This window comes from Salvelinus sp. IW2-2015, linkage group LG15 (genome assembly GCF_002910315.2).
Source record: "Salvelinus sp. IW2-2015 linkage group LG15, ASM291031v2, whole genome shotgun sequence".
Classification (NCBI taxonomy): domain Eukaryota; kingdom Metazoa; phylum Chordata; class Actinopteri; order Salmoniformes; family Salmonidae; genus Salvelinus; species Salvelinus sp. IW2-2015.
The window spans coordinates 23,525,708-23,537,166 of NC_036855.1; the positions used below are offsets into that span (position 1 = coordinate 23,525,708).

The window sequence follows — 11,459 nt, forward strand, 5'->3', positions numbered from 1 at the left end:
AATCCCACACTGTTTACTTCAACATGATCAATTCATAACATACTAAAACTAAGAAAAATAACAAATGAGTGTGTGAATGTCAATTACCTTACTGTTAAAGGTATAAGGGTGCCACCTCTTGAGCAATTTTAGAAATGCTATTGGCTAAACAATAATGCACCTTAAGGGAATCTTGTAATGTGAGACAATGAAGTAACAGACTGGTAATATTCAAGGGTTTTAATCTAGAAGTACAAAGACTCAATATAAATATATTAAATTGTTGTCAGGGATCATAGTACCCTCAGCAGGAGAATTCTGTACAACTCTAGTTGTGGATCATTACTTACAGTTGAGGTCAAAGATTTGGGGAAAAGTTGGAAGGTATTTGGAATTCCCTCCTATACCGAACAGCAGCAAATCAAGTTCTTCTGCCACATTTATCATCTTAAGGCTTAAAAATCTTAAAAACACAATAGAGGGTGATGTTGGACAGATGCATTGCATTCCCATTCTAGTAACTGGTACTTAAGGGTGCTGATGTTTGGGAATCATCAGTCAAGGCTTCTTGGACTCAATGATCCTCAGACATCGCTTGTAGAGGCGAATAGGAGTCCCTCTTTTTGAGTCTTTACTTGTGCTCTGAGCATTAAGTCTTCCTCTTTCCTCCATGCTTTTAAGGACTTGAATTAGGTCAGTGGCTTGGGAAAATCCAACAGTACAGCTACAGCAAGAGAGCAAAGACAAATATATAAATACTTGAACCGACAGGCACATGCACAGTTTCACTAAGGATTATTGTTATTAGATTGACAGTAGGTAAGACACTGACACATTGCATGTAATGTAACATTGAACAATTAGCCTTGTGAAGAGATCCATTGAAAAAGTTGAGGCTCATTGCAAATCTATCATCCTTTGAATTTGAGCCACCAACCTTTTCCCTCCATGACAGTCTTTCACACTTGGCACGTTGAAGCAGGATAGAGATACAAAGTCCTGCAGGAGGGATTGGAGAGTTGTGGTCTTCTCCAAGTGTCTGATCTGATCAGCCAGCCTGAAATGTGATGGAGAAAGATAGAGGGACAGAGGAGACCAGTGCTCCAGGGAGACAGCCAGTGGATGAGGAGAAAAGGTTAAGAGAAAGACAAACACTATCAGAAAGGCAATATGTGTGTGTGTGTGTGTGTGTGTGTGTGTGTGTGTGTGTGTGTGTGTGTGTGTGTGTGTGTGTGTGTGTGTGTGTGTGTGTGTGTGTAACATGTGTGCATCCATCTTGCGTAGTTATCTAACCCAGCAGGCCCTAATGCTCTAACCCTTAGTTATTTAAGGCAGCTGAAAGATACTTTAACACAGTCCATTTTAGTGACAAAGTGCTCAGGATACATTGTACCAGTGGAGGCTCCCCAGAGGAGGAAGGGGAGGACCATCCTCCTCAGTGAATTCCATACAAATAGAAATAGTGAAACATACGAAAAAAGTTATCCCTTTTAGATAAAACTATACTAAATATATTAATGTCACCAAATAATTGATTAAAACACACTGTTTTGCAATGAAGGTCTATAGTAGCCTCAACAGCACTCTGTAGGGTAGCACCATGGTGTAGCCGGAGGACAGCTAGCTTCCGTCCTCCTCTAGGTACATTGTAGGGCTGTCCCCTACAACAACAAAAATCTTGGTGACCAAAAGTCGTCTGTTCTTTCGACCACTTGATTGGTTTACTTTTTTTTTTTTTTATGTGTATTTTTCCATATATAGACCCACCCTGTGTTTTAATAAAATCAACTATATGCTTGTCTGATGCTGTTTGATTAAATAAGACACAAATGACTCAAGAGGGAGCAGAGATCATCAGAAAATAAAAAGCTGACCAGACCAACCTCTTCCCGCTCCTACTGGTTTTCGCAGGTTCTGCCCTTACTCTCCTGAAGTTGCCGGTAATAGGCTACACTAGGAGTCTGCAACTATTTTCATGTGGAATGCAAATTTGTCTTGCAATTTCTACCGATCAGCGTGACAGTTATGGTTTTCATATGAACATTTTCGTTTTACCGTTTCATTTAATTGATAAATAACGTTGTTGTATCTCAAATTCATTGAGATGTGGTTAATCAAAATTCTATCCAACTCTAAATGAAAATTATACAAACCTACATAAAGCCAACAAATAAAAACATTGCAGCCTGCAGGTAGAAAATATCCTGATAAAAATAAATCTCCTATAAATCACATTGGCTATGCATGGCCTGTCTGCAACGAAATTTAAACATTGTATCAACTATCAACTTGGGTTCAGCCCGAAGCTCACACTAGCAGACTTGTAACATAAAATATTCTGGGCCCCCAGAGTTTCCTACACCGGGAAGCTCAGGACAGACTCATCAGGTAGACCTATTTTATGACTGTTTCCACTGGATCAGAGCATAACATTTTTCACTTTCACGCTGACTGGTTATCGAAAGGGATATTTTTCAAATACTTTGAGAAACTATTGTCATTTTCAATGTGTATGTAATACCCAACTTTGTTTGCTTGCTGTTTGAGGTGAAGAAAACATTACTTTGAGAAGCTCCACAGCTCATTAGAGGTGGTGCGTTAAGCCAATCAGAAATACTATTACATCCCCAAATCGGTACATTTATATGCCTACATTTGCACGCAGGCCAAGTAGCCTATAGGCCTACTTCTATGCGTAATCAGTGCGCGCCCTTCTCAACATTGACAAAACTTGTAAATGGAATGAAACTTGTTTCTCACAAGTGTAGCATAGGTTGTGCGCTCTGCAAACAACGTGTCCACTCTGACAATGAGAACGGTAAAAGACTGGAATAATAATATATTGAATGCATGAACAGAAATTAACATAACCAAACAAACATTGTAGATTAGAAATGATAGGAATTAACGGTAAATGTAGGCTACTACTGGTGATATAGGTCATGGGGAATTGATACAGAATAAAAATAAAGCCAAACAATTCACGCAATGAAGTTATGAAACAATGATTTTGGGCATTCTGGAGAGCGAAGAACATTGTGCATTTTAGCCACTCTGACCTTCCTCTAAAACTGTGCCACCACCCCCCCCCCGGCCTCCGCAATGGATTAGTCTCAGCCTCCACAACGGATTAGTTCACTGTGTGCCATAAAAAAGAAAATACATATTTGCTACTGCTCAAAATATAATAATATTGGTCGACCAACAGCCTACCGACCAAACAATCGACCAGTCCACTACATTGACTAGCACATTGACTTCAATACAAAACCTAGGAGGCTCATGGTTCTCACCACCTTCCATAGACTTACAGTAATTATGACAACGTTCTCCAACCAATCAGAGCTCAGCATGAACTGACATGTTGTCCACCCAATCAAAAGATCAGAGAATGAATCTAGTACTGAAAGCATAAACTACAGATCGCTAGCGCTGCAGTACATACAAAGTAATGAGTAGTAGTTGACTCAAAGAGAGAAAGACAATAGTTGAAAGGTTTTGAAGGAGAAGCAAGAGAGAGAGAGAGCTAGTGTTATTTCATTGCATTTTTATTCACCTTCACTTAGCTAGTGAATACAACTTGCTAGTTTAGCCTATTCAAACACCTGGCTCAAACAGAGAGGGATGCTATGTTAGCTAGCTGGGTATGGCTATCCAACACTGGAACTCTTCCAAGTTAAGGTCAGTTTTTGGTTTTATTAATTTATTGTCACCGCGGCCCACCGGTGTAGCTGCTAAACTGCTTGCTGACTGTCCTGTTCTGCATGATTGTAGCGGCTTTACTAACACGTTAGTTATAGTAGCTCTGTTGACTAGGTATGACGTTAGCTAATATGGTGACAACGATGTAGGCTGTGTGTAGCGGTTAGCGGTTATGATATGAAGGTTTGGGTTGGAAAGGTTTTTTCGCCTGGTCACAGACAGCTGATGTGTTGTGCACTGAAGTCCACAAGCGAAGGGAAAAGGTGAGAGGAGGAGAACGCGTAGATTTGAAAAGGAATTATACAATGAGCAAAATGATCAATCTGTTTGTATGTGGCTGCTATGAAAGTGAACGGTTAGTGTGTGATCAGGGGTGTATTTATTCCGCCCATTCTGTTGATTTTTTTTTTCTTAAAACGGAAGCAAACGGAACGGGGATAAACATACCTGAATTTGTCCAATAGAAACTTTAGTTTGCAACTGTTGGACTAATAATTACACCCTAGATCAGCTAGATGCAGGTAAGAGTGTGCCAGGCAGTATTTAATGTGTCACTGTCTGTCACCTTGATGACTCAAATGTTTCTCTTGCTCTGTGCACCTACGTTGTAAACTTTCATTCATAGGCTAGGTTGTAGCAACCTCATGATAGGTATAGTTAAAATGTTTGTATCATGTAGTAGCCTAAACCTATCGATGTTACATTGAGCTGGGTGAATGGGATATGAATGACAGTCATCCAATATGCTGTAATAGAAATAAGGCCATGCTCATAAAAATAAGCATCACTGCATTGTACTGTACGGATACTTTCTTACCTGTGGGTGCAATCACAATGGTACACAGTCTTTGATCCCATGTTGTGGAGATCATATCTCTTCTCTAAAGGGGGAATTTTGTATTTACATTCATCCAAATGCTTGAGGGTGCCACAAAGAAGCATATTATCTGTAACACAGAGAACAAACAGAACATACTGAAGCTAGCTGAGTCATGACATCCAGTAAGTTATTGGAACAGTTTGTAATTATTGGGACAGTGAGGCATTTTTCTTCTTTTGACTACATCAAGCGTGTGACTCTACAAATGTGTTGGATGCATTTTCTGTTTGTTTTGGTTATGTTTCAGGTAATCTTTTACTCCAAAATGACACTACATTTTTCCATACATTTCTATTGGGCACAAAACAATCTGAAACACAACCAAAACAAACAGAAAATGCATCCAACACATTTGTAGAGTCACAAGCTTGATGTAGTCATTGCGTGCTACTAATATGGGACCAAATTCTTAACTTTTGACTACTTTAATACACATAACTGAATTTGTCCCAATACTTTTGGTCCCCTAAAATGGGGTAACTATGTACAAAAAGTGCTGTAATTTCTAATTAAAGCTGACAGTCTGCACTTTAACCTCATAGTCATTGTATCATTTCTAATCCAAAGTGCTGGAGTACTGAGCCAAAATAAAAAATAAATGCTTCACTGTCCCAATAATTATGGAGGGCACTGTATATCTAGAATGGCATCATCAAGCTTTTCCTAAAAAGTCAAATTAAAGCTTGGGGCAGTTGCAGGCTGGCCAGTTACCAGACTGATAGTGGGCTCATGGAGAAACACAAAACTATTACCTGTTGTCATAGATGGTGCACTCTCAGTTGGGGTTTGTATTAGAGGTGTGGTCCTTAGCTTTGAGGAGGCGGTCCTCTTAGTAATTGTGTTCTTCCAAAGGGTAGATGAAGTCATCACAGTTGCAGATGTTGTTCTCTTATTTGAGGACATTGTTCTCTGAGTTTGAAATATTCTCCTCTGGGTTGGTGATGCAGTCTTGTTTGCCGAGGATATGGTCGTTGGTGTTTTAGTTATCTGTTCCAAACAGGCTTTGCCTCGTTCCCCCCTCCAGCGGCGAGGCTGAAAGGTATCTCCTCTTGGAGGTCCACAACTGTGAAGTTTCCTAAGAACCTTTGGGAGTTTGGGTATAAGAGTTGTGGTTGTTAAAGTTGTTGTCTGTGGATGGGGGGAAGGCTTTGGTGTTGATATAGTCCTCTGCATTGTTGTGGATGTTGTCCTCTGTCGTGACCATGTTTTTTTCTTTGGTGTAGCTTGATTTTGATGCGAGATTGTTTTTTCAGTTCTTGATCCAGTCTTTTGTGTAGCAGTTTTTTTCATTTTTACCTGAGATGTTGTTGTAATCATTTTCAAAGCAGTTCTCTGAGTTGTGGGTGTGGTTTTCTGTTTTTGTGATGCACTCCTCGGTATCAGGGATGCAGTTGTCTGTATTAAGGGCGTGCTGGTCTGTGTTTGACTTGTGGTTGTTTGAGTTGTGAATGTTTTCTTGCCCCTGCTGCATCCTTTCCCTTTCCTGTACTTGATCTGGAAGGTGTCTCCTCTGGGAGGACCTCTTGGAACACAGTCCCGTGAGGGGGAAAATAGCTTGGAGCGGTTCCCTTTGGGGATTAACCTGGTTGGGCTAGACAAGGGTCTCACTGTAACCAGGTTTTCCCCGGTGCCTGCTGAGGTTTGGGGGTCACTGCTGCCACCATGTTTACTTGTTGTGCGGTTGATGGTGTAATCTTTGGGATTTTTGAAGACTGCATATGGGGCTACCTTGGCCACCTTGCACCTGCACAGAGCAAAAATTGACTTATTAGACAGGCCAAACATGCCAAGAGAGAATCCGTTCATAAACTCATAGGCAATGTTGGGGTCGTTACTCAAAATAAGTAATGTATTACCTATTACTCGTACATCCATCAACAGTAACATATTATTTTACTTATCATTCCCTGAGAAAAGTAATCACTTACACCCCAGAATATTGTGCGCCCTCACTCAATGTAAACGTTGTTACTTAGGCCTATACACTAACACAAGTAACCTAATAATGACAAACACAAAATCTACTACATACCAAGCTACAAAATTGTTCACCTCTCCCTGGGCTAAAGCCTGTCATCCTGAACGATTAAAATCAAGCCTTGGTTGTTTGGAGGAGGTAGGCCTACATAGTCATCTTCAGCAGCAATCAGGCCTCGGGGGTTTTCCGCTATGAGTTTTGTCTTGGCGTGTTGCTTTTGCAGGTGCTTCAAGAGATTGGAAGTTATGTTTCAAGCATTGAAGTGGTTTTTCATGCCTGGGCACAGTTTATGTTTTAAGGTTATATTCTTGTAATTTTGTCCTCCCACCAAATCAAAGTTTACTTTAGTTTATTTGCACAACTAGAAAGACAGTTTTTTTTACTATTACAAACTGTGTGCGGGAGGGGGAATAAAAGGCCACAAGTAATGGGAGTACTTCCACACTGAAACTCAACGTTTTAACGTTCATCGCCCTCACTAAAGCAGTTTGTAGTAGTGCATTCGTAAACAGGAACTTGGTGAGAGGACGTCAGACTTAGGAAGAAAACAATACTGGGACGGGGGGATTTTTAAATATTGCGCCAACAGAGAGGAATAATAATCATAAATATTTATTTGGATCCATAACTGTAATGGGAAGGGTAACAAAAGTAACAACAACCTATCTTTGATAAGTAACTGTAATATTATTACTTCAAATTGGAACAGTATTTTATTATATTTCTTGTTAACCGCAAAATAATATTATTATTGTAACACTTTACTTTGTAACGCGTTACCCACAACACTGGCCATAAGTCTCTCTGTATTTTTCACAACATTTCCCTAATTTTGTGTACATTAGCTTACTGGTTGTATTATTTGTCATTTCAGAGTCACTGTATATTTCATATCGGGGGATAAAACATACAGTAATGACATTATCTAATACAATCTAAACAAGTTTCACTGCGTATTTTGAATACAGGGAATTACTTTTAATTTTCAATGTTTTGCTGGGATGGACGAGGGAAATGTGGTGTTGTCTGGAGGAAGAGTGCCCCTCACTCTTCCTCCAGACAACACCACATTTCCCCCTACCTCCGCTGGATATCAGGCAAGTTATCACAAGCATCTCAGTTAAAACGGGAGAGTTTCTGCTGTTTCAATTGCCCATCATATGATCCTTATAAAATGTTTTGGTGAAACAATAGCATGTCCCATATTACTATCCTTATCACAGTTATTACAGTATTATAGAACAAAGTCCATGTAGTGTAAAGACTTGATCAGGACAATATCACGTACACACACTAAATTATTTCTGACAGACAGTACTCACATTCCCCACCAGTTAAGCTCAGTGCATTGACTCCTGGGAGTGAACTCGAAGCAGGGCATCTTGAGGAGGTTGAAGAAGCTGAAGCCAACCATATTGGAGATGGTATCATTTACACGCTGGAGGCACTGGCGAAACCTGATGACAACAGAAAGAAGGGTAGGTAATGCCAAGACCGTGGCATTAAAGGGACATTTCTAAAAAGTTGAACTTCATATTCATCAACTCCAGCCCCACCCCAACATATGTGAAAATGGTGTGTTTCTATGTGTTCTAGTAAAAAAAAGAGGAATATAAGTGTTTCCAATGACAATCAACCAATTAGTAGACAATGCATACGCATAATTGCTTAAAATTACATGATACACACCGATGATGTCATTGGAAACACTTATCTTCCTCTCTTTTACTACAAAACATAGAAACGCGCTATTTGAACATATGTTGACGTTGTGGTGCTGCTCAAAATAATGAATATGAAGTTTAACATTCTAGAAATGTCCCTTTAAGTCGTCAGTTGTCCTAAGCTTACCAGTGCTGTTTTAAGCTCAAACAACAAATCAGGGATCTCTCACCCAAGAAATAGTTCAAATAGGTTGGCAAACTTGGCATGTTGTCAGCGAGAGCAAATCACACTGTGTTGTATAACACTTATTATTATTGAATAGTTGATGTTTCCCATCATTTCTTTAATGCCAATGTGTCCAAAAGAGCCACATATCGTTGTTGCTTGGTATTCACAGGGAGAAGTGACAAGTCAAAACATGACATGATTTTACAGGAAGATTTAAATTGCTTACGAGGAAACATGAAGTGACGTGCTATACATCCAATTATGTAACAACTTGGTGCTTATACATCGGTTTAGGGCCGGGTAGGGCCTGTTGATTCATAACTAGAGCACAGGCAGGGCTCGGGTATCACTAAATTGATCACTAACATTTTGAAGCCGAGCCATGGACGTGCTCTGCTTTAGAGCCCTTCACAGGCATGAATTTGAAGCCTGAGCCCTACCCATGACCGCAACGTTCAGGCCTGATTGCTTCTGCCAAATTTAAGGCCCTGCGCAAAATCAGAAATAACTTCCTCCGTTAGTAAATCCTTTAGCTTCGTAAGGAGAGCTCTAGTGACAGAGCGGAGCAGCTAATGGATTTACTAACGAAATAAGTTATTTCTGATTTCGGGCATGGCCGGGCCCTAAATTTGCCAGAAGCAATCGGGCCTGGGTACGGTACGGTAGGGCCTGAATGTCACGGGCATGGGTATGGCTTAAAATTCATGTCTGTGCAGGGCTCTAGTGCTTACTGTGGAATGAATACTGTGTATGACCTTGTCAGTTAAACCTGGGAGGAGAACGAGACTGCATTGTCTGTCTGGCACTCATGCATAAAGGAAATTAATCAGAGTATAAGCGTACTACACAAACTTGTGTTCTGTGGCAACTCAGAGCTAGGAGTTGACACCTCACTTAGATCTCCAAAGTGTCTGATTAGGAGTCCTGAAAGAGACGGGCAATTATTGCTCACCCTAAAAAGGTTCTAAGTAGAACCTTCTAGAGTTCTTCGGTTTGTTCCCATAGGGGAACCCTTTTTGCTGCTAGGTAGAACCCTTTGCTGAGGGTTTTACCTAGAACTTTCTATGTAGGGTTCCTTATAGAACCTCCTGTAAATGGTTCTACCTAGAACCCTCTATGAAAGGTTCTACAAAGAACGCTTTTATCTTTGAAGGCTTCTTCCTAGAACCCTCTATGAATGGGTCCACCAACCTTATTAGCCTTTAAACATTTTACTTTTTATGACAATACATTACATAAATCATAAGGTCTTTCTTTGAGGGCCTAGTTAGACCCTAACAGGAAACACCTGGTTTACAGGCCAAATCAAATTGTATTTGTCACATGAGCCGAATACAACAGGTGTAGACCTTATCGTGAAATGCTTACTTACAAGCCCTTAACCAACAATGCAGTTCAAGAAATGGAGTTAAGAAAATATAATTTAATTTTTTTTTTTTTTTTTAAATAAAAGTAAAAAATAAAGTAAAAAGTAACACAATAAGATTACATAACAATAACGAGCCAGTATACATGGGGTACCGGTATTGAGTCAATATGCGGGGGTACAGGTTAGTGGAGGTAATTTGTACTTGTAGGTAAGGGTAAAGTGACTATGCTTAGATAATAAACAGCGAGTAGCAGCAGGGGGGTCAATGTAAATAGTCCGGGTGGCCATTTGGTTAGTTGTTCAGCAGTCTTATGGCTTGGGGGTAGAAGCTCTTAAGGAGCTTTTTGGACCTAGACTTGGCGCGCCGGGACTGCTTGCTGTGCGAAAGCAGAGAGAACAGTCTATGACTTGGATGACTGGAGTCTGTGACACCGCCTAGTATATAGGTCCTGGATGGCAGGAAGCTTGGTCCCAGTGATGTACTGGGCCGTACGCACTACCCTCTGTAGTGCCTTGCAGTTGGATGCCAAGCAGTTGCCATACCAGGCGGTGATGTAATTGGTCAGGATGCTCTCCATGGTGCAGCTGTATAACCTTTTGAGGATCTGGGGACCCATGCCAACTCTTTTCAGTCTCCTGAGGGGGTCTTGGTGTGTTTAGACCATGATAGTTTGTTGGTGATGTGGACACTAAGGAACTTGACGCTCTCGACCCGCTCCACTACAGCCCCGTCGATGTTAATGGGGGGCCTATTCGGCCCTCCTTTTCCTGTAGTCCACGATCATCTCCTTTGTCTTGCTCGCATTGAGGGAGATGCTGTTATCCTGGCACCACACTACCAGGTCTCTGACCTCCCTATAGGTTGTCTCATCGTTGTCGGTGATCAGGCCTACCACTGTTGTGTCGTCAGCAAACATAATGATGGTGTTGGAGTCGTGCTTGGCCACACAGTCGTGGGTGAACAGGGAGTACAGGAGTGGAGTAAGCATGCACCCCTGAGGGGCTCCGGTGTTGAGGATCAGCATAGTAGATGTGTTGTTGCCTACCCTTACCACCTGGGGGCGGCCCGTCAGGAGGTCCAGGATCCAGTTGCAGAGGAAGGTGTTTAGTCCCATGGTCCTTAGCTTAGTGATGAACTTGGTGGGCACTATGGTGTTGAACGCTGAGCTGTAGTCAATGAACAGCATTCTCACATAGGTGTTCCTTTGGTCTCGGAGGGAAAGGGCAGTGTGGAGTGCGATTGAGATTGCGTCATCTGTGGATCTGTTGGGGCGGTATGTGAATTGGAGTGGGTCTAGAGTTTCCGGGATGATGGTGTTGATGTGAGCCATGACCAGCCTTTCAAAGCACTTCATGAGCTCGGTGAGGATGTTGCCTGTAATCCATGGCTTCTGGTTGGGATATGTTCGTACAGTCACTGTGGGGACTACGACTTTTTAATGGGGAAGTGTAACTTTTTTCATTCACCTTATTTTATTTGTGCATGCATTGTGGTAATCCAAATTGGGGTGCCATTTAACAATGCACTATGTGTAACGCTCGTCTAAGTCGTCCTCCTCATCTGACGAGGAGGAGCAAGGATCGGACCAAAATGCAGCGGGTGATGAATACATGATGAATTTATTCAGACAAGACGAAACACGAAGTACACTTGAATA

At 41.3% G+C, this 11,459-nt stretch overlaps 1 protein-coding gene across 1 annotated transcript in view; it reads right to left on the bottom strand.

Moving 5' to 3' along the window:
• Positions 1–204: 204 nt before the first annotated feature.
• The window catches only part of LOC111975153 (uncharacterized), a 22,844-nt gene continuing 11,589 nt past the window's right edge, over positions 205–11,459 (bottom strand). The window contains exons 3-7 of the mRNA XM_024003350.3: positions 7,862–7,996; positions 5,314–6,305; positions 4,499–4,628; positions 917–1,036; positions 205–703 (exon numbers count right to left, since the gene is read on the bottom strand). Coding sequence (XP_023859118.1) covers positions 538–703; positions 917–1,036; positions 4,499–4,628; positions 5,314–6,305; positions 7,862–7,996 — 1,543 coding nt within the window. The 3' untranslated portion in view covers positions 205–537. The remainder of the gene's footprint in view (positions 704–916; positions 1,037–4,498; positions 4,629–5,313; positions 6,306–7,861; positions 7,997–11,459) is intronic.